We start from the raw sequence: 27,153 nt of genomic DNA on the forward strand, positions 1-27,153 counted from the left end.
GTGCGTGCGTGCGTGCGTGCGTGCGTGTGTGTGTGTGTGTGTGTGTGTGTGTGTGTGTGTATGTGCGCGCTGTGAGGACAGCTTTTGAGTGTTGTGACAGCTCTGGTTGTCAGCCCTCACGGGAGTGTTCTCACCTGCTGGGCCACTGCACAGGCACTGGTTATGTTTCTTCCAAGGTCGTCTCTAGGACGGGCGACCCGGGTCAGCACGTGAAAACACCCTCCGGAGTGTACATGGTGGAAGGTGAGAGCTGACTCCTGAGAGCCGTCCTCTGACCTCCACACCACCCCTGCTCTTGTGCACCCCACACACGTACTACACGTGCATGGAATAACCATCACGACGATACTTGTTAAAAATCCTTATCTGTAGAGGAGTCGCTTTCAATGGGTGGTGGACATGGTGGTGTTCAAGACAGTTTTGATGAGTTGGGGGGGTGCCATTGCGGGCAGAGACCAAGGATATTATTGCTGAGCACTCTGATAAATGTAACTGTGCCAACCCCATCAACAGGGACTTTCCTGTTCTTGAATGTCAGCAAACCACCGGTGGGAAACCCTGGACTAGAGCTTTCTAGCTGCAGTAACAGTGGGTGTGCCGTCTCGGTCAGCAGATAAGCCAGGTGAGGGGGGGGGATGAAATGAGGGGGCGCTGCCGAGGGTGGAGCTGGGCGATGGACACGTGAGGGGGTTACTTTGCTTCTTAGCTACTTCAGGGCATGAACATTTTGGTTTATAATCAACATTTAAGAGTAAAAAGCTTTAGCCAGGTGTGGTGGCACGTGCCTTTAATCCCGACAGTCAGGAGGGTAATAAGGCAGGCATTGAGTTCAAGACCAGCCTGACCTACACAGTGAGCTGAGGCCAGCCAAGGCTACAGAGTGAGTGAGACCCTGTCTCGAAAGAAGAGTAAAAACTTTTAAGTGTTGGAGAAGCAGAGACCGGGGCAAAGAGGACGGCACAGCAGAGACCGAGGCGCATCTGTGCTCGTGGATGTGGGGATTCAGGGGAAAGTGTCAGAAGTGAAGATTGCTGGGGTCTGCGGTGGCAGGTCCCAGGGCATGGAAGCCGCGAAGCCCCTCCCTCCCTCCTTCTGAAATGTGTCCCCGTGGACATCCCCTGATGGAAACACTCCGAATCCAGGCCCCCAGAGAAGTGCAGTCATGACTCTTTCCACTGGAAATGTTCCTCTGTTGAGTATTTCTAGCCTAATGTAGGTGGCTCACAGATTGCTGACTACCTAGCCAAGGGGGAGGGAGGAAAAGTCAATCTATAGAGAAGAAATCTGGTTCAATTGCACCCCGGAGGTGGGGGAATGCAGCTCCAAGTGTATAAGCTTTTGGGAAAAATGTAAGTCAATTACAAATACTTAATACTGTTTTTTTGTTTTTTGTTTTTTTCAAGGCAGTTTTCTCTGTGTAGCTTTGGAGCCCATCCTGGACCTCACTCTGTAGACCAGGCTGGCCTCGAACTCACAGAGATCCTCCTGCCTCTGCCTCCTGGGTGCTGGGATTAAAGGTGTGCGCCACCACTGCCTGGCAAAATACTTACTTACTACTTTTAAAGATGTATTTATTTTTAAGACCTTTTACCTTATGTATATGGGTGTTTGTCTTGCATGGATATCTATGCACCACATGCTATCGGTGCCCTTGGAGGTGAGGAGAAGGCATTGCATCTCCTGGGACTGGAGTTACAGATGCGAGCTGCCACGTGGATGATAGGAATTGAACTTAGGACCTCTGGAGGAGCAGCCATCTCTCCAGCCTGATTTATTTGATTTTTAATCATCACTGTCTGTGTGTGTAGGGGGTGTATTTATTTGTGTGGGTGTGTGTGCACATGTCAGTGTAGATGCCAGTAGAGGCCAGCAGAGGGCGTCAGATCCTCTGGAGCCAGACTTACAGGTGGTTGTGAGCCACCAGATGTGGGTGCTTGAAACGGAACTGTGAGCCTTTGGGAGATCCAGATGTTCTTAACCACTGTGCCATCTTTCCAGCCCCTAAGCACTTAATATTAAGCCACTTGGAGGAGGAACATGGCCTGGGGTACGGTAGGTCAGAACACACAAACCCGAGATCCATTGCAATCGCCAATGGTAGGGCAGTTAGCTTAGCTGTTACAGACAGGTGCCAGCGTTCTTTAGATGGATTAATTGATTGACACACGCTTTCCCGTGCTAACTTCTTCATTTATCTCCAAGACAGCACGGCAAAAAATTGATCGCCAAAACAGTGTTACCTTCAATAAAGCCTTCTTCTGTCTCTTTGGGGAGTCAAAGAGATGAGGTCATTTTTTACTTAAGGTGGCTGCTGTAAACTGGATCTGCTCTGTCGGATTCCCGAATTTCTTGTATGATATTGTATGTTGTTGGGTGGTCATACCATACTCTCTACCCCGAAGAAAGAAATCGGGGTGGGTCTGAGGCTCTGGGCAATGCCATCTCTTCTCACAGGCTGATTTACATGTGTCTGTTTGTGAACCGGTTTTGTTTGCTCATCCCGTAACTTAACTTATTTGCCTGCATCATTCCCATGAGTCCTCAGATGCTGTCTGCATTCCCCATCTTTCCATCACAGCCCCTTTTCTCGTAGTAAGAGCTCGTCACTGGGTATTTCTAAGATCTCCGCTCTTGCGGCAAGCATCAGGTTTTCCCTGCTCACCACCTCTTCCCTCTCTGTTATCACTCGCTTCCCGAGTGTGGAATGTGTCATGTTGACTATTAGAAACCTGTCCATTATGGGCGGAATTCTAGCACTGACCCCTTCTGACCATGACTACTGAAAGATTGCATCTGTCCAGTCCGCTAAGACCTTCCCTGATATTATTTTCAATCTCGTTGAATCCGGGGCTTCCTCTTCGAGGTCAGCCTCCTTACCCATGGCTTTCTTGGGGCCACTGCTCAAGCTACCAGCCTTTTAAAAGTACCTCTTTTCTCCACTTGAGCTCATGAGAATACCTTTTAGCCAATTCTTGAGATTCAGTCCTCTCTGTGCTCCTTGCTTAGTGGAACATGCAGAAATCCACTTCTTCCTCATTAGCCAAACTGGCCACCTCTCTCTTTGTGTACCCTCTGCTTCTCAGACCTACTGTCCAACACTTAAGTGATGCCATCAGCCTTTTACTAGTGCCAAAGCTTCCTTCGTCATACAGGTAAGAAAGCTTTAATTTTATTATTATTATTATTTGTAATCTTCATTTTTGAGTATAGCATCTACTTTGTCCAGTGAGGAGCAGGACATCATGTAGCTGGGACGAACTGAAAGTGCCTTTGATTGTAGCGCATTAGTTGAACATTATCGAGCGCGGTCCCCAGTCCTGATTCGTGGCATTATCATACACTCTACTTAGGCGCCTTTGTCCTCTGGGACATGGCGCTTGCTAGCTGCCCTTCATCTTGCAATTCGGTACAATACAGCAATCTGTCAGTGGCTCAGACTGATGATGACTCAGAGTTTCGGAGTAGGCTTAGCCCCCTCTTTTCTCCTCCCTTTTTCTCTCCTTCCTCCATTCTTTCTTTCTTTTTATTTTTTAAAGCTGTGTAGCCCTCGTCGGCCTTGTAACTCCTGACCCTCCTGCCTCAGCCTCCCGAGCTGTGGGATACAGGCACGCGCCACCACGCCCGGCGGTTTCCCAACATCCTCTCTTTAAATGTGTCAGTTCTTCACGACCGGTCGGATACTCCGAAGTATATCACGCATTGCGTTCCGTAAAGTGGCACGTTTCCTGGAGGAGCAAGTCTGAGAAACTAGACCGCACTCCAGGTTGCCGTCACGAACTGCTCCGCCGGAATCCATATTAAATGAACACCGAGGGCGGCCACGGGATGCTCTGATAGGTGTGTAGCAGCGAGAATGCAGCTGTGCAGGAAGCTTGAAACGCTAGGCCCAAACCAGACAATCGCAGTCTTCATCTGTTAGGTTGAAAAACTAAATGTGGGGACGGGAGGGCTGCGGGGGGGGTGGGGGGGGGTGGGTGGGGTGGGGGGGCATGCTGGAAAGAGGCAGAGCCGGGAGGTGAGGGCACGTGCCTCTTACTTCACGGCTGTTGAAAAGGAAACAGTTTTGAAGACAATAAATTTTTCCCCTAAAGCTTTTAATGAATGTCAGGATTAGAGAAGGAGAGGGAGAGAGAGGGACAGAGAGGGAGAGGGGATTTATGAAGGGAAATTAACTTCGGTTCTTAAAATAGCCTTTGTTCCCCTGTCTGTCTTGTAACTGGGGATGGAGGTGGGGCTCCCCTCAAAGTTACCTCTGTCACTAAGGAGAGAGCGCCCCGCTGTCACCTCCAACATGTTAATTAATATTAAAGACGCAGGGAAACACTCCCCCCTACCTTGTTTTTCTTCTTGTCTTTTGTGATGAACAAAGAGCTTAATATCTGACTTCATATGCGTTTGTCATGGGGTAGTGTGGTAGGCATGTTGCGTGCGGAGAGCCGTTGATACCACGACACTGTATAGGAAAATACTAATATAGGGGCTCATTAACATATTTTTCAGACAGAACAATCTTGACTTTAAAGCGTTCTCGTTTGATCCAAACACCAGGTATCTTCTTCAAGTTCAGCACTACGCTACGTCTTCTCTTCGCAAGGTCCATGATCAAGTCATTCGGTCATAGATTCGCTCATTAAACATTCATTGTATACCGACTACGTGCCTGGCAGTATTGCTGTGTGCCGGGTCAGCATAAACTTAAGACTAATCATCAAGAAGATTTCAATGACCTACTAATTCTTCTTTTTTGGGTGTGTGTGTGGGGGGGGGGGCGGGTTCGAGACAGGGTTTCCCAGTGTAGTTTTGGTGCCTGTCCTGGATCTCACTCTGTAGATCAGGCTGGCTTCGAACTCGCAGAGATCCGCCCGGCTCTGCCTCCTGGTGCTGGGATTAAAGGCGTGCGCTACTGCCACCTGGCAATTTTTTTTTTTTAAAGCCAAAGGAAAAACATAATCTTATTTATTTACGTGTGTGGAAGTGTGGGTGCTCCGTGTGGAAGTCAGAGGGCCCCTCAAGTGGTCAGCCCTCGCTGCTTTCCGCCCTCTCTCCCGTTTTTTTTTTGGCCACCCTGCTGCGCTCCCCAGGCCGCCTCGCCTGTAAGCCTTTAGACAGCTCTCCCGTCTCCATCTCCCATTGCATCGTGTGCTGAGACTGCACATGTGTTCCTGGGGTCTGAGCTCGGGTGGCCAGGCTCACGTGCGTAGCGTTTACCCTCTGGGCTCCCTCCAGCCTCACCCTCCCCTCCCAAAGTGTATAAAGGCCGAAAAAGAAACCTTTTCCACGTGTCGTACGAAGTCTAAGAATGATTCCCCGCGTCCTGCCTGCCTCCCCCTTCAGTGTGGTCTCCTACATGGTAGGCTTTAGACTTGACCCGGGTTTTGGTTTGTGGTTTGTTTCTATAGGTAGGAGAAGTGAGGGGGAGGGGCAGAGAGGACTAAGGGCCGCCTCACCCCTCCTTTGGCAAGAAGGGAAACAAAAGCAAGGTGACCTTTGTGGGAGCATGCCCCCTTGGCTGAGTGAAGCTCAGGGAGACTTCCCTGTGCGCCCTCCCATATGCTGATCTCTGGGACTTCCCCTCTCCCTGTCCCCCCACCTCTGTTCCCGCGGAGAATTGTGGTCCATGGCACTGGAGGGCCAGGATTCTTCCATGCCGACGGTGGGTGTAGTCCCCGCCTAAGAGGGACCACCAGACTCCCCCCCCCCCCCCCCCCCCCCCCCGTTGCATCTAACGGACTTGGCCAGGCCCTACAGGGTCGTTTTAAGATGTGGCATCCAGGTGTTTACCTTTTTTCATTCTGCCTGTGTCTCAGAGTTCCAGTGACTCCCACCTCTTGGTCTGTGGACTGCGGGCACACACCGGCACACCCGGCTTAGATTGCTCTTCTTTTCAGGCCCTGGCACACTGATTCTCTCACCAGTCCCAGTGGGCTTTGTATGGAAGAAGGGGCGCCCTCCTGTGTGTCCTGGGTTGCGTGTGTTTGTGCGGTCTTTCCCGACCTGTGTCTGCCGGCGTTCACGTTCATCTCCCAAGTCCTGGTGCCCGCTCCCGGGACACTACAAACGTAGACAGGCTGGCCCAGTTGCTGTTTTCCTTGGCTGCCACAGGGCCTAGAGAAGGGGAGCATCCTCATCCTTCCTGGAGAGGAGACTAACTTCCGGACCACTTCTCTTTGGCTTCGAGGCTGTGGCTTTTCACGCTGTGTGAATGATGCCCCACAAAGACGCTTGTTTTCAGAGGATTCTGTTGTCCTGACTTGTGGTGGTATTGTGTTCCCCAAAATATTGTGTACCTTAATAAACTTACCTGGGGTCAGAGAACAGACAAGCCACTAGATAGTCAGTGATAGCACACGCCTTTAATCCTAGCATTCCAGAGATAGAAATCCCTCTGGATCTCTGTGAGTTCAAGGCCACGTTGGAAATAGCCAAGTATGGTGACACACGCCTTTAATCCCAGAAAGCCAGCCTTTAATCCCAGGGAGTGGTGGTAGAAAGCAGAAAGATATATAAGGCGTGAGGACCAGAAACTAGAAGCATTTGGCTGGTTAAGCATTTGGCTAATTAAGCATTCAGGCTATGGAGCAACACAGTTCAGCTGAGAGCCATTGGGATGAGGACACAGAAGCTTCCAGTCTGAGGAAACAGGACCAGCTGAGGAACTGGCAAGGTGAGATAGCTGTGGCTTGTTCTGTCTCTCTGATCTACCAGCATTGACCCCAATAACTCGGCTCGGGTCTGATTTTATTAATAAGAACTTTTAAGATTCCTGCTACACTGACTAGTGGTTGACGTCTCTAGCTTTTAGTCTGTTACTGTGAGTTCTCCAACTTCGCAACTTGAAAATTGACTGACCTTTTTGTATTCTCTCTCTCTCTGTGCCAGGGATTGAACCCAGGGTCTTGCTCATGCTAGGCAGCTTTCTACCATTGAACTATAATCTCAGTCTCCTTTGTGTGTGTGTGTGTACACATGTGTGCTTATGCACTCGGAGGCCAGGGGACAGCCTGTGTCATTCATTAGGTACCATTCACTTAAAAAAAAATGAAAAAAATTTATATGGTTTTGTCTGCATATATGCTCATGCACCTCGTGAACGCCCGATGCTGGTGGAGGCCAGAAGAGGGCGCCAGTTCATCTGGAACTGGAGTTACAGGTAGTTATGAGCTGCCGTGTGGGTGCTGGGAGTTGAACCCCTGTCCTGGAAGGGTAGGAAGTGCTCCTAACCACAGAGCCATCTCTTTAGCCTCGGTCCTTTTTGTTTTTGAGACAGGATCTCTCGCTGGCCTGGAACTCACCAAGCAGGCTGGGCTGGCTGCCATGGAGCACCAGAGATCTTCCAGTCTACCTCCCAGCACTGATATGTTTATGCCATCCTACTTGGCTTTGTTGTTGTTTGTTTGTATATTTGTTTTTTAACATGTAGGGATTGAACTCAGGTCCTCCTGTTTCTAATGCAAACACTTTATCATCTGATTTATCCCCCTCGCCTACTACATGGGTCTCACTAAGTTACCCAGGTTACTTAGTTACCTGGCCTGAAGCTCATCCGTAGCTCAGGCAAATGGTCCTCCTGTGATCCTCCTGCCTCCACCTCATGAGTAATTGGGGTGACAGGCCTGTGCTGTCAGCCCTGGCCCTCTTTCTAATCTTGACCACAGTTAGCTAGCTTTGAGCATGGCAGAGTTTTCCAGATGAATCTTGTTTCATAGTACAGAAATTCAAAAATCATAATTACTTCACCGAGGGTGGCTCCTAACCCTCTATTAATCATCCTCCTCACGCAGAAATGGAATTCTATTTTAGTCTCCAACAGATAAATTAGTATATAGTGGAAAGGGAATTCAACTTCTGCGAGGAACTAAACGCTATGATAGAATTAACACAAACATCCACCTTGATGTGTCTGTGCCTTGTGCAGCAGAGACTTCAATGCCGATGCAGCTGTGTCTAGAGTCACTAGACTGCCACCACTGTAAGATCTGCCACCCGCGTGCCCGCTACACCAGCAGCAATCGTAACGACCACAGGTCACCTTCATGGGTGTTTGTTGTGTGTGAAGAGCCATCATAAGCACCTTAGACAGATCAATAAAACTCAAAAGGAAACCATCCAACAGGTGTAGTGGGGGCACACCTGTCACCCCAATGCCCAGGAAGCGGAGACAAGAGGGTCACGAGTTTGAGGGCAGCTGCAATGCTTAGGGAGACTTTTTCAAAACCGGAAATGACCCGGCAACCTGCCCTGCTTAGAGAGGTCAAGTGACTTTCCCTGGGTCCCACAGCTCGTGAGTGGGTGGAACTGGGACTCAGTTTCCCATTGCAAGCCATGAGCCACTAGCCACCACACATGTGTATTAGCGCCACCTACGTATTTCTGTCAGTAAGTCTCCAGTCTTTATCTGAGTTTCCTTATTTTGGGATGGAAAACACTTTTTTTTTTTTTTTTGATCCTCATACATCATAATTTCTGTTATTTTAATCTTTTTTTTTTTTTTTTTTTTTTTTTTTTTTTTTTTGAGACAGGGTTTCTCTGTGTAGCTTTGCGCCTTTCCTGCAATTCGCTCTGTAGCCCAGGCTGGCCTCGAACTTGCAGAGTTCCGCCTGCCTCTGCCTCCCGAGTGCTGGGATTAAAGGCGTGCGCCACCACCGCCCGGCTAATTTTAATCTTTTCCTTTTAAAGAAGCCATTGGGTGACCACGGTCCGATTGGTTTGCACCCAAGTTGATGGCTGTGCACATGGGATGTGAGCTGATGCTTTTTCAATCTGTTTTCTTCCAGTAAGCTAACATTTCAAGCGTTAAAGCTTGTAGCTTCTGACTCCAGCAGGGAAGATGCTCCCGAGAGAGCCTGGAGGTGTTAAATCATTTTCTGCTAGTGCACATTTTACATTTTTGATCTTCTCTTTTCCACCTCACCTCAGTGCACCTGAAGCCCCGAGAATGTTCTTTTGCTTCCCAGAAGCAGCCAGCCCTGTTGTGCTCATCTCTCCCTCTCCTCCACATCCCTCCAACATTCCAGTTCCTTCTCTGCACTGCTTTGGCTACTGTCCTTGGGGAAGCCTCGGGAACGGCCAGATTCTTAGGAGTCTGTAGGCTGGGGACATGCTTGCTGCTCATTTACCCAGCACAGAACTCTGTCCGGAAGATAAGAGGTTAAAAAAGAAGTCTGGACCGTGAAGGGCTGTGACTGCTGTCCTAGGGGGAGCTCTAGCGAGCCCTGGCGGGCAGTGACTCATGCTGCTCTGTCACTCAGATCAGCATTGGCCCCTGCCACGCAGGCGGCCAGGTGGGGTTACAGCCAGAGCGCGCACTGAGGAGTGGGGAGCAGGCAGCCTGCACTGCGGGGGATGGGATGCCGGCTTGCCGACTTCCCTCTGCCTGGTCCACTGCAGACGCCTTAGCCTGCAACCATGGTAACACTTCTGGCTGGGAATGCCCCCGGGACCCCCCTACGATGGGCAGCCTCCTGGTGACGGATGGACAGCTGCTCACATCCCTGAGTGAGAGCGCCTAGTAGGTCGGCAGGCAGCAGAGACGATGTGATGCCCCCCCCCCCCCCCCAGCTGGGAGTCATGCCGTAAGGAGGTAGGAGCCTTGCCGCAGATGTGCGTCTGTGGGTCTCTGTGTCCCTTCCTCGGTGCTGGGTGCTGTAAATCACGGCAACTTTATTTGGCTGTTTTTGATTATACCGATGGAGCCGTGGTGGATTCAATGGGCAGGATTGTGCTGGGGAGGGGAGATGATGAACTAAAAAGAAAAGTGGTTAATAGGATCTCCAAGTAGACTCATCTGGCTATGAATGAACCAGACTGCAGTGGTAACCCAGCAGCAGTTCCAAAGCCTCCCAAGCCCCCTGACCTGTCCTCCTCGCCTCTCATTCTGGCTAAGTCATGAGACATACACGTCTTCCATCCTGACAGCGATGAACACCCCTGATCATTAATCATTTAGACCCGTCTGGAAGAGGGGCTCCATGGGTTCAGGTCATCTGGCATCCTGGCATGTTAGCCAGCTGACATGGAGTGGAAGCCTCCTGGAGAGAGCAGGCAGGAGTTGCCTGCCCCGGTGAGTTAGTTACCCAGGTGCTGCTGCTGTAGGAACCCAGTGAGTGGCCTGTTGGAGTTCATCTCCCACTTTACCCCCTGCCCGGGGAAGGCAAGCTGTCTGCGGGTTGGTGGCCATGTTGGCAGTGAAGGGGTTAATCTCTTGTTGCTGTAGGAGCCGAGGCTGGGTCTGCCTGCGCTAGGAGCTGGGTTGAAAGCAGCAGGCGCTGCAGTGCCTCCAACGCCGAAGGAGTAAGGCGCTTTTTTTTTTTTTCTTCTCCGCAACAGTGTGGAATTCGTCTGAATTTTTCTCTCCCCCCCTTCTTGTTTTTCTTTTAACCAGCTCCTCCCCCCTTCGTTCCCACCCTCAAGTCTGACGATGACACCTCCAATTTTGATGAACCAGAGAAGAATTCGTGGGTTTCATCCTCTCCGTGCCAGCTGAGCCCCTCGGGTTTCTCGGGCGAAGAACTGCCGTTTGTGGGGTTTTCATACAGCAAAGCCCTAGGGCTGCTTGGTAGAGCTGAGTAAGTGACAATGTGACTTTCTGGGGGGACTTGCATGGATGCCTGGCACACAGAGCCAAAGGTGGCGGTGGCGGTGGCGGCAGCGGTGGCGGCAGCGGTGGCGGTGGCGGCGGTGGGAGGGTGGGGGAGTGCAGTGGAGGGAAGCCTCCGAGCTGCCTGCGTTTTTTTTTTTTTTTTTTTTTTTTTTTTTTTGGAAAGCGGTCTACCTGTTTGGGGCTTGTGGGGCTAGACTGTCGATGTTCTGTTTTGCATGATGTGTTAGGTACCTGTTCCTGTCTTTGGCATTCTTAGTGGTCAACTGGGTACTTTGGGGTTAGTTTTTCCCATCTTCTGGTCTTCTTTAGAGGGAGGAGAGAGTGGGAGATCTCTAGCCCTGTGGCTCCTTGGTTAAAGGGGAACCGTGTCTGAGTTAAACTGAGCTGCCCATCCATATCTGTGCATCCATCTCGGGAGGACGGATGGCTGGTATCTTGGCTGTACTGAAGGGATCCTAAACGCCGTATCTCACAAGCTAAAGGTTTCCCGATGGGTTTAACTGAGCTGCAAGTGGCTGAACCAGAGCTCTAGCTGAGAGATGATGCTCGGCTCCTGTCCAAGTATGCTGCAAGATCAGAGATCTGGCAGCTGAGCCGTTCTGAGCAGGGAAGAGCACCAGCGGCCAGAGGAAGCCCCATTCCTGCGAGCCCCCAGGAGGGAGTGTGATGTAGCCGCCACTGATTCACAGAAATTGGGCTTCACAAGAGGGTGGAAAAAAAAAAACAACACAACAACAAACAAACCTTAAACAAACTAAGAGACTAGAATTAGAAATAGAAACATTTTAGTAAACCTCTTGACCTGGGGATGATTCCCTAGTCGTATAGGATGCATTTAGAAGATGTGGCACCCAGGGCTTATTGGAGGGTCCTGCTTTCCAGACTCTTAGAATTTATGTAAAAGGTAGTCACCTGGGTTGTGGGAGCTTGAAGACATTCTGTTTTCAGGGGAGCAAGTTTCCCTTCGGAAGGTCTCAGCACAGCTGTATTCCCCAGATTCCCTGGCGCCCTCGCGCTGAGCCTCTTAGGGCAATGTTGGGTAACTAGTTGCTGCCCACTTAAGGAGAACACATTTTAATTTTTTAAAAATTCTCCTTGGTAGATCCATTCATACCTGTTTGTTGTATTTGTAGCTTCGATATTTGACTTGAAGAGATATAGTATTGGCTCCTGGATGGTGTCACCCCACAGATGCAGTTTTGAGGTTCTTTAAAAGCTATCAGATTTCCTGCCGGGAACTGAGCATTTCATATAAGCTAGGAGAGTGTGGGCTGTTCTTGATTTTTGACAGGGGCTTTTACAATGAAAGATGCCAAGGTGGGCTTCCTCTCTTACCTTGCCTGCGGTCTGGGTTTAAAATCCAGGCGATGTTGGTATTATTAGATGTGCCTTTCTTGCCGATCTGTTCCACCACCCAAAGCAGCCCAGAGGATGGTTAAGGGAGGCAAAAATCTAACTAGCTGTTGAATGTGGCATCAGACAGATTTGCAATGGCCCCAAGCAGGGCCAGGAGGTTTGGCGTTGGTCTCAAGGATCCAGGAAGGAGTGGAGGCCCGGTGGGGAAGGATGCATGGTTAGTGGGCAGAGTAACCTTGATACAGTCAGCATACTGAAGGTCACAGATCTGAACTGGGAGAAGACGTGCGGGCAGTTGCGGGTCTGGTCGGTAATGGGCTGGATGTCTTGAGAGAAAAGCTGTCAGAGGGTGTTGATCAGTGATCTCAAAAAACCTGGGAGGCCTTGGGGGAGTCAGGTTTTCGGGGGCAGAGGGAGGATGATGTGAGGGAGCTCGGGCACTGAGGTTGATCTGAAGCAGAGGGTGATTAATTGCCTGTTGTTCAGGAAGACCCTAATTGCTTCTTTCTGCTTCCCAGAAAGCTGAGTAAAGGGACGCCTCAGCGTTAGGGCCCAGGCACTGGATAAATGTTTGTTGACTGAATTTACTTATGAGCCTTCCATAGCCCCCAGAATGTGTGTGTGTGTTGCTTTCCGAATTTGAAGGTTTGCGATTTCACCTTTGGCTGTCCAGAAATCTCTCTCTAATGCAGCAGCTGCTGAGCTTCCCTTTGTGGCCCGGCAGAACGTTTAATAAGATCCTCATAAAAAATAAAATTCCCTTTAACAAAGCCGTGCATTTGTTACCTGGAAGATGTAACCGGAGGCGTCTTATCTTTGGGGAACTCAATGCTCTTCCCACGGCAGTTCAGGGCTGGAGTTAGCAGCTTCCCTTCCGTCTCGAGTCTTGGTGTGTGGTACCGCTGTTGGACCTGGCCTCTTCGCCAGAGGTGGTTCAGTGGGTGAAACCGGTGGCTGCATTTTTCAAACTCCTCTCCACCTGTTGGTTGTAGGTGACCTCGGGCATGTTGTCTGTAGGTGAGCCTGCGCGTGCTGGGGCGTAGTTAACCGTTGTGAAGCCGCTCCGAGAGTCTCAGAGGTGAAATGGCCCTGCACCTCCTGCCGTTTCATGGATGTGCAGTCACGGGACCCATCGCAGGCCGTGTGGGCTTGTCTCTGGGTACCACCTTTGCCCTGCGGTGACCTCAGTTTTCTCCCCGAGTTTCCCTTCTCCCGCCTCTCGTTTCCAGCATCACAGGTTTTTATTTACACGGCTGTTACTCTTCACACCACCGAGGAAACCGTAGACGCTAGCTCGTGCCGCCGCGCTAGGGAGAAACTGACCCCAGATCTGTTGCCAGTGAGCTGAATGAAACGTTCCGAGGTGGGGCTGAATGAGCGAGGGCTTTCCACGGGGGACTGTGGCCGCGAGAACGATTCATACTGTTGCGTTGCGGTCCCTCCTCACGTTTTAGGCTCTTTCTCTTTTTTGCAGGGACCCCAGGCTATTTTTAAGCCAGCCATTGAGCGCATCGTTAATTTTAGGTTGAGCAAGAAGCCCAATCTCGGCGTGTTGACGAATGAGGTGTAGGGGGGGAGTTCCTTCCTGCTCAAGTTGAGAGCAGGGGAGCTTGGGGAGAACCAGATGGATTTGGTTGGTTGTCTTTGGAGACTCACCTGCACCAGTGAGTCTGTTCATGTACCCCCACCCCCACCCCCATGTGGTGGTGCTGGGCAGTGAACCGAGGGCCTTGTCCATGCTAGGCAAGCATTCTGCCACAGTGACCACTGAGCCACACCCCCAGCCAGACTCGCTTCCCTTTTGCTCAACAAGGACCCGATTTCAACGCTTTGCCTTGAGCCCCCGTTTGCTTGAACTTTACAATAGTGGGGTAGAAACAGGAATCGGGAAAGTGGGAGGTTTTCGGCCTCTTCCCCGGGTTGTCAGTGTGGGGTGAGGTTCTTCCAGCCCTTCCTTCTTCAGAATATTCCTGCAAGGCCATGTGATCTTGATGGGGCTGGATTTGTGGGTTTGTGGGTTCTGGGTTCTGGGTGAGCTGTCTGAGGAAGGGTGCTCTCTCTTCCTTTTCTCCTCTGGGCACTTTCCTTCGAGTGGATCTGGAGATACAAGGATGGAGCCATCCCTTCAGGCATGGTGAAGGAATGAAGGCTGTCTGATATCGTTTGTCCTCCCGAATTTCGGACGGCCAGTTTTCAGTGCCTCTTCCTTTTGTGGTTGGGAGTTCTTTCCACGGTAGTTGTCTCGATGGTAGCATGGTAACCAGGATGCCTTTCTAAAGGGCTTCTAAGAGGATGGAACGAAACATATAAAGCATTTATGCTAATTAATACCTGGCACATGAAAAGACCTTAGTAAATATCCGCGGCTCTGTTTCTTACGATCTCTAACATACCAGTCTATATTTACATAGAACTCTTCCATGTGTGCCAACAGGCTGTGGAGAGGACTCACCAGTAATTAGGGAGTTCCAAGTCTGGCCAGACCCAAACTCAGTTCCCCAGGCCTTGGGAGTTTTTCTCCGGGGAATTCTTGAATGTTCAAGCCAGCTAGCTACAAGAGCTAACTTCCGGTGGACAAGAGGTGTTCTTTGTGGAGGAGAAGGTTAGAGGACAGAAGGACAAGATTAAGTCCCAGACAGGAGCTTTCCCATCAGGTTGACTAGTCAAAGCAGATTTGCTGAAACAGTTCATAGACCTGAGCAGGCACTTAGCTGAGGACTGCTAGGGTACCAGGAGTGAAGTCAACCCATGCTTTCTTGCTAATGAACGGCGATGCTCCTCCTTGGAATGCCCGTCCATCTCCCCAGGCAGGCTGGGGTCTGCAGGCCAGGCTGGGTCTCATTGGTCCTCATGGTCCCGGACACAGGAAGGCATGCCAGGCCCTCAGTGAATATGCGTGTGGAATGAGCTTACCCACGTCCTGATGGAGGGTGGGTGTTAGGGGTCAGCTCTGCAAAAGACAGCGGAGAAGAAGGTGGCGAGAGCTTCATGGGACAGGGGGTTAACCAAAGCCTATTTCTCACAGGGTGATCAGTGCTCAGGCTCGGTTCTAAGCACTGCACACAGATCAACTCACTCCAACAACATAGCAGTCCAAGAGGAAGGCATGGTCACTTTTCTCCCGCTCTGCATGTGGGGAAACTGAGGCAAGGAGAGTGTGAACTTGTCCAAGGTCCTCAAGTCCAGATGATGTAGAGCTTCAGTGGCCCTTGCCCACTGTACTGTGATGCTGTGCCATATAAACGCCCCGGGTGGGAGAAGTTAGGAAATGCTTGTAGGATGCCCAAGAAGTAGACGCCATTCTGGGGAATGGAGAGCCATGAGGTTGGGGCAGGTGTGAAGAGAGATGACAAGCTGGCCATAGTGTTGCCTTTGTTTTCGGCTTTTATGGGTTTATTGAGTAGATGAGTTAGTATGTATGTCTCAGACATCTCATTGAGAGACACCTACTTGTGTGTGTGTGTGTGTGTGTGTGAGAGAGAGAGAGAGAGAGGGAGAGGGAGAGGGAGAGGGAGAGGGAGAGGGAGAGAGAGAGCTCATTCACATTCTGACTCTCTAGAGAAGTTCGTTTAGGACAGGGAATGGCACTGCCCCTGGTCTTGAGGCTGATTGTTCATAAGCTGCAGAGTAAACATCCCAGAGGGTGATCCAAGTCATCCCCCCGCCTCTCACTTCTGTAGTAGTGTCTTTTATGTAGCCCAGGCTCAGCCTCCTGAGTGCTGGGATTACAGGTGTGCACCACTGTGCCCAGTCAGATCACTCCTGAGTGCTGGGATTACAGGTGTGCACCACTCACTGTGCCCAGTCAGATCACTCACTCCTGAGTGCTGGGATTACAGGTGTGCACACTCACTGTGCCCAGTCACATCACCCTCATAGCTGCAGCTGGTGACTCTGTGATTGAGTGTCTTCAGAGTTTCCTTTGTCTTTCCAGGTGCCTCCCGTCTCACCTCCTGTGATTTACTCCAAAGAGGGGATGGAGGGAGGATTCTCCCATGAGTCCTACTTCAGTAGGAGTAGGGGGACTCTTCTTTGAAAAACTGTTTCCCCCAGAATGAGCGGAAGCACAGCGTCTAATCACAGTGCTGCCGAGAGGGGAGGCTGAGACGGAGAGTCTCTGTAGACTCTCCGAGCGGATGACAGGAGGTGAGGACCAACACCATAGCTGTCATCCCACCTCCATATACACGCTGTGGCATGCATGCACAAACCAACGCTCAGACACTGAACACACAGAAAGACAGAGAGGCAGGGAGAGACAGACAGAAAGAGAAAGGGACACAGACGAGAGAGGTAGAAACAGAGAGAGACGGACACATGGGGGAGAGAGACAGAGACAGAGAGAGAAGAAATCGTTTTCCTTCTGCATCCAGCCAAAAGCTCCTTGGCATTGAGCTTTCTACCCACATCCCTGTTGCAAGGAGTCTCATCTGTGATTTGGGTTTTTTTATATATATATCGTCAACAACAACAATGGCAGCCTCCTCTTACAATTCCTAAAGGCGCCCAATGCTATATTCCCTTGACTTCATGGTAACTGCCCTCCAGTGCCTGGGGCTCTTTGTCTCCCACTGTTCACTGGATCTTGATCTAGTTTCTCGCCTCTGGGGATTGTCTTGGGTTTTCTCCTCTTGCTCCTTCGGTTCCTCTTCCCTCTAGTCAAGCACACCTTGTCCTCCGGCTCATCTCACCCTGCCTTCTCATTTGTCTTAAAGACACCTTTAGGAACTCAGATCTACATAGTCCCGTCCCAGTCCTTAAGATCCGGCTCTAGAAGGTCTGGCGAGTGTGTGCTTTGGTGGCCCCCACAGGCTCCTCTGTGTGGTTGTCTTGGGTTCCTTAAGAAGGTAGTCTGACGAAGTGTGCTTTATGTTCCCAAGCCTGGCCGAGCAAATTCCTCTTGGTTCTCTCTTCTCTCCCTTTGCCTTTTGTCTCCTGGCCTCTCTCTGATGGGTCATACATGCTCAGCTCCTCTTTTTTCCTCCACCCCCAGAGTTCAAGGACCATCTCAAAAGCTATCGACTACCCTCAACCAACCAAGCAAGCCACTGGACGCTGTTAATCATCCCGTCCCTGGACAGCTTTCTGCTTCGTCCTCTGCGTCTCAGACACTTGATTTACCCCCACCTCTGACTACTCCTTCATTATTTTGTTTAGGCTCCTTGGAACGTGCATACCACCCACTGTCCCGTGAGCAATCCCATTCAGTTCTTGACTTGATCTCCTATTTCCTCCCCTATCTCCCCTCTCCTGCTCTTCCTCAGCCTAGAAACTAACCACTTCCCCTACCCTTCTAGGCAAGAAAGTGGTGTCACCTGAAGCACGCTTCTGCCTCTTGCCCCTCCCTTTATTGGCAAGGCCTCTAGGTTGCTCCTCTGAGGCCGCTCACATCTGTGCCCATTGCTCTGTCCTCAACGTCAACCCGATGGACGTTTGCTCAGACTGCTGCAGCAGCATCCCAAACAAGCCCTCTGCCTCTGGGTTTCCTGGCTGCCATCCATTCTCCACGGAGAGTGGAATTCCTCCAAAGCCCAGGCTAGATGATGTCATTCTCCTGTGGGGACCTTCAGCAGCATCTTGGTGTGCACAGAATTAATGGCCTCTCCTGAACTTGACATTCAAGCTCAGTGTGCCAAGACCCTAGCTTGTGTTCCCAGTCCTACCTCCTCTTGTCCCCTGTGTCTGGCCAAATGGCCCAGGGCTCCCTGAGGACAGGGCCTTGTCTTCCTTTTGCCACAAACAGTGCTTTGCCCCCTGGCAGGTCAGACTTCTGTCAGATTGAATTAGACTAAAGTGGTCAGGGTTGTACCACCAGTTCCTTCTGCACAGAGTATACAGCATCTGCAGAGCGCTTCCCGTGGGCCTAGAACTCTTTACTCTAAGGACTTTCCCGCAGCCCCGCCATGGTACACGGCTACACACCGAGACTCAAGGATGTCCCTCTGAAGGCCGAGACAGCTCTAAGACCCGGCCCGTGTCTGGTGACCTCCAGACCTCTGTACTTGAACCTCTAATGGTCACAGCTTTGCCAGTTCCTGTAAGAATGACACATCTGTCTAAACAGGGTGAAGGGACAGCTCTGGGGGGGGGGGTGTCCTCCACCCAGGCTAAGTGTTAGTAGGCACTGTCTCATAGCTCAGTTGTCTCCACCATGTCTCGATGCTAAAGCTGGAGACAGCCAAGCCTGGGTTCCCCTCCGAGGCTTACATAGCTCACCTCTTAGCTTTAGCGGTCATAAAAGCGGTCTTTGTTGGGGAGGGGACTGACTACAGCACCCCTGGGAAAAGCCCAGGCTTGAGAACCGGACAGGCAGGGGTTCCTACCCAGGATCCACCCCTTCCTACCCAGTTTTGTGAACGGGGCATTTAACTTCTTTCAGATCCCATTTGCTCGTCTCTCTTGTGGGGTTGTGACTGTCTGTCTGATAGGTTTCCTGCGGAGCCGGGTGGCAGGCTCAGCTCCCGCACCCGCAGCAGGGCAGGTGTTCATTTTATGTTGGCTCTTGTTGTCAAGGGGTGCGGATGGAGCCGCAGCGCTTTCGGCTCCCCTCCCCTCCCCGCTTCCACTTTATAAAGACATTTCACTGGTTTCTGTCCGTTGAGAGAATTCAGTTGCATGTGGGGGTGCCCGATGGAGACCCTAGTGTCTGCATCCAGTTTTGGACTCTTCGCAGTCTGTGGTACATCAGTGAAGCCTGAATTTCCCATAAAACACTCTTTTGTCAAGATCTAGTTACGGTGGGCCCTGCGCCTTGTGCTCTGTCTCCAACAAAGATGTCATCTGTTCCCTCCTCCCCTTGGGCACTTGAGTGTCCCCCAGATGGGTGTGTGTCATGGTGATGCTGCTGCCTTAGGACCAAGCATGTCACCTCTGATGTGGGGTCTCGCAACCTCTCTGTACAGCCTTGACCCTGCACAGAGATTCTCATTTTGGATCCCTTTATCCATGATGATCTGTATACTGTACTTGCCTGATGTCCACACGCCATTCATTTGTTCATTCAGTCAGTCAGTCACTAACCTAATGGATTCACAGTTCTAGACCTTATGGGCATACACGTGAGCCGGACAGATGGCATCCCTGTCTTCAGAAAGCCACCATACACAAGGGACAGGTTCATATGTTGGCAGGGGTTCTATAGAAATCAGACCCAAATGGGGACCAAAGTGGCATGGCCAATTTAGACACTTCAGGACGGCCTCCCTGACATGAGCACCAGGGGTCTGTTGGAGAAGGTTGAGTCACCTGAGGTGACACTTCTGGCCACCCGTCAGCTGCCCTACAAGTCTACACAGGTTCTGTGAGGTACCGAGCTCTGTTCTAGAGACTGGGTGTGGCAGTCTCTCTCTTCACAAGGCTCATGTCCTGGTGGTACAGGTGAACATCCTTCATTTGATCATTCACTCAACAGCCCTGCTAGCCTACTGTGTGCCATGCACTTTTTAGGCTACACTGAGGCTTCAGCCGTGAATATGAGGAGGCAAAAATTCCTGCCTCCATGAGTGTGATCTGTCAGTGTCAGAGAGTTGGTTCTTGGTGGCAAGTGGATAAGTTATTCCTTGGTAGAGGGGAAGAGGCAGACCTTGAAGCCAGGACGGCACTCCTGTGAGTACCCAGCCAACAGAAAGCCTGTCAGAGCATTGGAAAGCTGGAGCTCCCAGCTCCTTGGACAGCGTGGTCCTGGTTGAGGTTAAGAGCCTGGATTTAAAGCGTGGAATCACACTGAGTAGGAAGGCTTGGTAGGGTTTTGAGTAGGAGCATGGTAAAGCTCATCTGATGAAGGATCTCTTTGACCATTCTTGGAGGGTAGACAGCAGAGGGGCGAGAGTTGAATTCAGGGAGGATTAATTAGGCCGTTGTCTTCATTCAGAGAAGCAGTGAGAATATGTCAACAAAATCCTCAAAGCGGGGCTCTCACACAGAGCTGGGAACGGTATTAAAAAACCACATGTCTGGCTATATTTTAATGAGTAGTGAGAGTTTTGATAAATGATTTTTGAGCTACCTATTAATCATTCTAGAGCAAATGTTTCCATTCATCTGGAACCCATTGGCGGCGGCAGTGGCGGTGGAGTGTGTGGGGTGGGTTATCTCGATGTAGTTGAGTGTATCACCCCACAGCCGGGCCAGGGTCTGCAGCTCTTCAGGAGAGAGGCATTTTTCACATTTCCAAGAGCCTGTGATGGGCACCACTGTGTATTTTAAAATGGGCTTATAAAGTTAGTTCATAAATTTCAGAATGTACAATCTTAAAAGCCAGTGTATTTTTGGAAACAGAATGCTGATGGTTTTTAAATTCTCTTGTACCACGTTACAGCTTGCAGTTACATATATTTTTAGTGCTGTTGGCCACAATTAAGGTGAGGCCCTCGGCTGAGCTAATTTCGATGACTCTGGTTTTAGCATTGAGTCTCTACCCTTGGCTGTCTCTGAAGCATGTGTGACCTGTGGTCTGTGCTAGGGTGACGGGTTTTTCAGCAGGGGTCTACTTCCTAAGGAAGCAGGCGGATGGCTCGATACTCACACAAGATTCTAGGCCTGTAGGTTAGATATAACCTAATCCATGCTCTACTTTGTGGGGTGGAAGTACCGTAATCTCATTAGATATGAAGTATTCTGTTAATAGCTTTCACAGATTTTTTTCTAAGTTATATGGATTATTTATAGGCACGCGATTGGGAAAACTTCATTTTATCATTTTTCTTAAATGTGGAGGTCCCATGTAAAACAGTTTTTGGGGTCAAATGTAATGTTAAGTAAACACGTTCTCTAGGCTGTAGAAGTACTGGCAAACCCCACTTTCTCACTCTGTCTTATACTGTCCGTCCTCTCTCTCTCGACACTCTCTGGGCCTCTATAATTATAAAGCAGATGTATATAACAGGAAGAGATGTTGATTTCAGAGTAAAATTTTCTAGAAAATAGAAGCTGGGGAAAAAAAGGAAAACCCAAACTTGGCTCAGCGCTGGAAGAGGCCGCACCGCTGTGTGTGGGCGGGTGGCTGCATGCACCCGCTTCTCCGAGGAGCGGCTCCTCTCCATGGGGGCCACTGCTGTGCATCCAAGATGTGGCCAGGGCGGGCAGGCAGGGAACGCGTGGGCAGGCTGCATGTCCTTTTATTAGCATCTTCATTGTGCTGCATCCCATCCAGAGCACGAGCTGGCCTAGACTTCCGACATCTTTCCTGTTTCTCATTTAATTGTCCCCTGCCCCCCAAGCCATGGAGCAGTGGAAGCAGAGAGTTGCTTTTGTGTGTGTGGGTTTAACTGTGTCTGGGGGTGGCTGTGGACCGACATGGCTTGTGGATGCTTTTGGGTTCCTAGACTGTTTTGAGCTCAGGCTTAGCATCAGATGCAGCCACTCGTGGATAGAGGTCACCTTATCCCGTACGGCCCACCCTCTCTTTCCTCCGTGACTCTGCCCCTCTCAACGTCCTTGGCCCTGTCTGTCGGGTCGTCCAGTGCTGTCCAGCCCTGGAGAAGCTGAGTTGAGATTTTAACTCAATGATTGTAAACCTCCCTCCACTTTTAACTGTCTGGCACTCACACAAACAGGTTAAGTGTGTGTAGAGACTGTAAGATGAGCTCTAAATTACCCCCTGTGCTGTGAGGATAGAACACTCATCTCACAGGTTTGCAGGGATCAGTGAGGTAGTCTGTGGGGTGCCTGCACACAAGAACATGTTTCATAAGTGGTGTTTCATGATGTTCCCTCCTGGATGCTCCCTGAGGTGTGGAATAGTGGCCTTCTTACCTTACAGCTTCCACACTAGGGTTTCTAAGTGTTGACACTGTGGACTGGGCAACTCCTACAGGTCCCTCCTGTATGGTATAGATTGTTGAGCAATGTCTCTGGCTTCCTCATACTGAATGCTAATAACATGCATATATGCGCGGGCACACATACACACACACACACACACACACACACACACACACACACACACCCTCACCCCATCCTGCCCCAGCCCTCCTTGACCCCCACCCTGTCCCCAACACGTCCCACACCTTCAACATGCCCCCCCATCCCACCCCTACTTCTCCCTTAATGCACCCTCCACCTCCACCCCACCCCCGCCATTAAGATCAAAGAACATTCTAAAGATCACCAAGTGTATTCCGGGGAAGAGCCACTGGGCTGTAAGAGAGGATTAAACTTCTTTTAAAACTAAATTTACTCGTTCATTTTATGTTGAGTGTTTTAATGCATGTGCGTCTGATTTCCTCACTTCTGGGCCACAGGCCTCAAAAATTCTGATGAAGAGCCCTGTGTAGGGGAGTGGCCTCGTTTTGGCTTTCCTTCAGCAATATAACCTCTAAATAATGCCGTGCTCGAGTTTTGGGAAGACATTAGACTTGATGTTTGAACAACCAAGCTGTGTGAGGTGATTGATAGTTGGGTTGTTCTCAGGCGAACTTGGTTCCTTCCAGGAAATGCCATCGTCAGTCACCGTCCGCTGCTCCTTGGGAAGTCAGAAGGATAGTTAGTGGCAGTCCTAGAGAAAATCACTTGAGGTCACGTTTGGTGGGGCACGTGGATCTGCTGCATCAAAAGATGCGGATGGGGGCCGGAGAGTTGGCTGCGTGCTTAGGAGCACTTCCTGCTTTTGCAGAGGACCCAGGTTTGGTTCCCAGCACCCACATGGTACTTAGAACTGCTTCTAACTCCAGGTCCAGGAGATCAGATGACCTGTCTGCTGGCTTCTTCATGCTTCTGCGTGTCCTTGGTAGACATAAACTCCCTCAGGCAAAACACTTAAACGCATAAACTTAAAAAAAAAAAAAAAAAAACGTTGTAAACAATTTCTGTTGGGGCTCGTCATTGGTACTGTGAACTGAATTGCCTTCGTTGTGTGAAAGATAAACAGCATGTAAGTGTTTTGAGATATATATATATATATATATTATATATATATATATATAAATATATATATATATATATATTTTTTTTTTTTTCTCTAGAAACCAGCTCTTTACTTAAATTAATTTACAAAGTTGGGCATCGTGGCCCATACCTATAATCCCGCCCTTTGCAGGCTGAGATAGGATCATGAGTTTGAGGCCCGCCTAAGGCTACATAGTGAGACCTTGTCTTAAAAAAAACAAAACAGGGCCAGTAGAATGGCTCAGCTGGCAAATGAGGAGTTGAGTTTGATTGTCGGAACCGACGTGGGGGAAGGAAAGGGCCAGTCCCCTAAAGTTGTCCCCTGCCCTCCACACGTGCGTCACGGTGCACACACGTACACAACACACCTGCTCCACAGCTAAGGCAGTGGGGACACATTATAAACGGTATGGAATGCTGTTCTTAAATTCAGAACCCAGTTCCCACTCAGAGAGTGACACAAAGTGCCGTCCTCAAATGACCAAAGTTCCACACAGAAGCTGACGCCGAGGCTGGCCATCCTGGAGCCCCGAAAGCCTCGACTGGACACCACAGCACGTGGTTCTCATCAGCACTCGGGTTTCCCATCCCAACCATCCTTCCGAGTCATTATGGAGTTAGATGAAAATGAGCGCTAGGTCCCTGCTCCAGGTTGAACTGGTCTGGGTGGGCCCCGCCCCAGCCTGGGTTACACGCACGCACGCACGCACGCACGCACGCACGCACGCACGCCATCTCCAGGGGATGCTGCTGTTCATCTGGGTACAGGAAGTTGCCCAAAGCTTCGATGACCCTCGCCCCCCATCTCCTCTCGTTGTTTCTGCAGTTGTGGCCACGGGCCGAGTTTAGTCACAGCGTTCCTACCAGAGCTTTTTTTAGATGTGATTTTTATTTATTCCTTTTTAAAAAAAAAAGGTTTTCTTTAGCATATTTATTCTGAAGAGCTCTTAATTGCCGTACTTAGAACTCTTAAACGTGAACATTTGTCAGGCATCGAAATAGCGGAGTGAGCGAGTGGACTTGAGGTGACTGCCGCATTGTCTCCCCAGCACTCGCCTCCTGGATCCTGGGCCCTATTAACCAGTGACCTAGAAACGCTTTTTCTTTCTTGCTTGCTTTTTCGGTGAATAAGCAATCTGTTTTGTACCCACACCAGTGAATGTTCAACACGAAGCTCCGCGGAGCCCTCCCTCCACGTGTCATCAAGCTTCATGAGCCACACACATCCCCCTCCGCCATCACAAGACCCATGCTGTACCTAGAGTTTTCCTGCCTTGCCCACAGTCAGGACAAATCTCTGTCACCCGCCAGTCCCACAGCCGCTCAGACCCAACCAAGTAAACACAGAGACTTAAATTGCTTACAAACTGTATGGCCGTGGCAGGCTTCTTGCTAGCTGTTCTTATAGCTTAAATTAATCCATTTCCATAAATCTGTACCTTGCCACGTGGCTCGTGGCTTACCGGCATCTTCACATGCTGCTTGTCATGGCGGCGGCTGGCAGTGACTCCTTCCGCCTTCCTGTTCTTTCTTTTCTCCTCTCTGTTAGTCCCGCCTATACTTCCTGCCTAGCCACTGGCCAATCAGTGTTTTATTTATTGACCAATCAGAGCAACTTGACATACAGACCATCCCCCAGCACCATGCCGTCGTTTTCCTAAAAGGGTGCCACCGGTTCATGTTCAGGGGCCAAGAACTGCGACCTGTGTTGTCATCCCTGACGTATGTCATGTGTGCCCCTTTGTGACATGTGGGTGACCCTTGATTACTAAAGGACCAGGGGGCCATCTCTGCCTCCTCAGGTGGCCTGGGGCTTGTCTCTAGTCTGCCTACTGACGTACAGTTGGCAATGAGGGAAACTCAAGGCCACCCCAAGCAATCCCTATGAAGGCAGGAAGAGGGTGCGTGCGTGTGTGGGTGTATGTATGCGTGTGCACATGTGTGTGCGTGTGTGTATTTTGGCTAGAATGTAGGCTTGTGAGAAGTGTTAAAATTTCGAGCCCAATGTAAGAGTTTAAAAAAAAAAGATTTATTTCTGGGTTTTAATCCTTGTGGCCCATTTCTATGAATAATCACTGTTTGTCTTGATGTGAATAACAGCACACAGCACATTCAGCCCCCTGAGTGTTACCATTTCAAGCGACTGTTTTAGGCCTGTGAGGCATGTGCTGTTTGCACAGTGGCAGGGACCGTAATAAAAATGGCAGCAGCCATAGTAATGGTTGACGTTTGTCAAGCCCTCAGGGTGCCAGGGATGTGCCTAGGGCTCCACGTGCGCGGTCTCGCTTAATTGTTCCGAGGACTCCCAGCTGATTTGAGAATTGCCCCCATTTTACAGGTGAGGAACCTGAGGTTCAGGGAGGCCACCCAGCCCACAGGGGATGGGTCAGACTGCACCCAGAGCGGCCTGACTCTGGTTGCTTCTCTTGCCTGCCACCGAGTGTAGAGAGCTGTCACACCTCTCTGTCACCGGGTTGGCAGCTGTGGCGGGGGTGGGGGTGGGGGTGGGGCGGCTGATCTCTTTTAGGCTGAAAAGTAGTCTGGGGCAACAGAAAAACAGAACTTCCACCTGCTGGGAAGACCCCCGAGTGCTCATCAGTAAGCAGCTTCTGCAGTCCTGTTACCAAGGCAACAAAGATGGGACTGTGGGGCCGCAGTGGTCACCGCCATGTCCCTCCCTGCGTAAGAACCTTCGCTGGCGGTGGCCTTGGCTTTGTCCTTCACCCGATGTTTAACCTCCCCGCCGGGGCCTCGTTCTCTTCTGCATCCGCAGTTAACCCCGGAACACCTCCGTGGGTGCGAGAGGGTTCCTTCTAGTCTGCTCCCTGCATAGCCTGCCGTGCAGATTTTTGTGACGTTTCCCGAGCACGGCATCAGGTGCATCCAGCCGTTCAGTCCCTCACTCCCTATAGACTAACAGAAACCGTTTATCAGCCAGCGGGGTCTTTCCTCCCCCTGGGCTTCCCTTTTCTCACGTGGAGCATGAGGATAGTAAATTGTGTCTGCCCCAGAGAGTTGAGTTAAAACCTGTCTGACATTCAGATAGCACCAGGCGTGTCCCAGAGCTCAGAGAGCGGATGAGCTTCACGCCGATGCTGTAACAAGTCGGCACAGACCCAGAGGCGTAAAAGAACATGCACTTATCATCTTGCAGTTCTGGGGTCAGAATCCCACGTGAGTTTCTCTGGGCTGAAGTCAGCCCAGATGAGGGTGTGCTCTGCCTACGGGCTTTGAGGAGAATCAGCCTCCTTGTCTTGTCCAGCTCCTGGAGTGCCCCCCCCTCCCCGTTTGTGACTTGGTGGCGGGTGGCTCCCCATCTTTATGTTTGTGTATGGTGCGTGTGTACGTGCGCATATACATACATACATACATACATACATACATACATACATACATACATACATACGTGCATGTGTTATCACACCTGTGTGGAAGACAGGATACAACCTGTTGGTCCTTGCTCTCTACCTGGTTTGAGATCAGTCTCTTTCTTTGCTGCTCCACAAGCCTGGGAGCTTCCAGGGAGGTTCTTGTCTCTGTCCCCTACCCGGCCGTGGAATACTGGGTGGTCCATACATGGGTGGTGCTTCATGTGGGCTCTGGGGATTCTAACTGGGTTCTTCACCCTTGCACAGCAAAGCACTTCAGCCACTGAGGCACCCCTCCTCAGTCTCAATATCTTGCAGTGTATTCACATCTCTGGCCCTGCGCCCTCCTCCATGTTTGCCCTTCTGTACCCCACACCTCCACGTCTATCTTATGAGGACCTTTCTGAGGCTATTGGACCTTTCCAGGTAATCCAGGATAATCTCTGCCTTTCAAGACCATTAGCTTAATCACAAGGGCTGAGTCTGTTCACGTGTGGTAAGGTCTTGGAAGCTTCTGGATTGGACATCAGCGTCTTTGGGGAGTGTGAGCGCCGTGTAGCTCTCCATCATAAGCATAAGCTGTTTACAGAAAACACAGCAGAATGGAACTGGCTAGCTTGGGGGAGGTTCAGACAGAACTTTACAGTGGGTTGTTGCTAAAATCACTCAGTCTTGTCTGTCCTGCCTCAGGGCCAGCATGGCTGCCATCCCCTGTCCCCATAGCTTCCTTCCTCCCAGATCCTTGGGTATCTAGAACCTTCTCATCCTTCAGGTCTCAAATGCCTCCCTCTCTAAAGAAGTCCTCCCGGGTCACACTTCCTCTCTCCACTAAGATAGGTCCCCAGCCTCACTTATTCCACCGTATCATCAGATCCCATCCCTGTTTCTGCTCTCAAGAAGTCTTTCTCAGCCATAAGCTTTGGGTTTCTGAATCTTCCTGATGCG

At 50.5% G+C, this 27,153-nt stretch overlaps 1 protein-coding gene across 16 annotated transcripts in view; it reads left to right on the plus strand.

The window, feature by feature from the left end:
• The window catches only part of Cit (citron rho-interacting serine/threonine kinase), a 185,429-nt gene that overhangs the window by 65,717 nt on the left and 92,559 nt on the right, over positions 1 to 27,153 (plus strand). For 15 of the 16 annotated variants that reach the window (XM_076560160.1, XM_042268508.2, XM_015997517.3 and 12 more), the window contains exon 10: positions 10,382 to 10,565. In XM_076560160.1, coding sequence (XP_076416275.1) covers positions 10,382 to 10,565 — 184 coding nt within the window. Of the gene's footprint in view, positions 1 to 10,218; positions 10,291 to 10,381; positions 10,566 to 27,153 lie in introns of those variants that run through there. The other variant, XM_042268512.2, reaches the window with a different exon arrangement.

The sequence above is a fragment of the Peromyscus maniculatus genome, chromosome 23, assembly GCF_049852395.1.
Source record: "Peromyscus maniculatus bairdii isolate BWxNUB_F1_BW_parent chromosome 23, HU_Pman_BW_mat_3.1, whole genome shotgun sequence".
Classification (NCBI taxonomy): domain Eukaryota; kingdom Metazoa; phylum Chordata; class Mammalia; order Rodentia; family Cricetidae; genus Peromyscus; species Peromyscus maniculatus.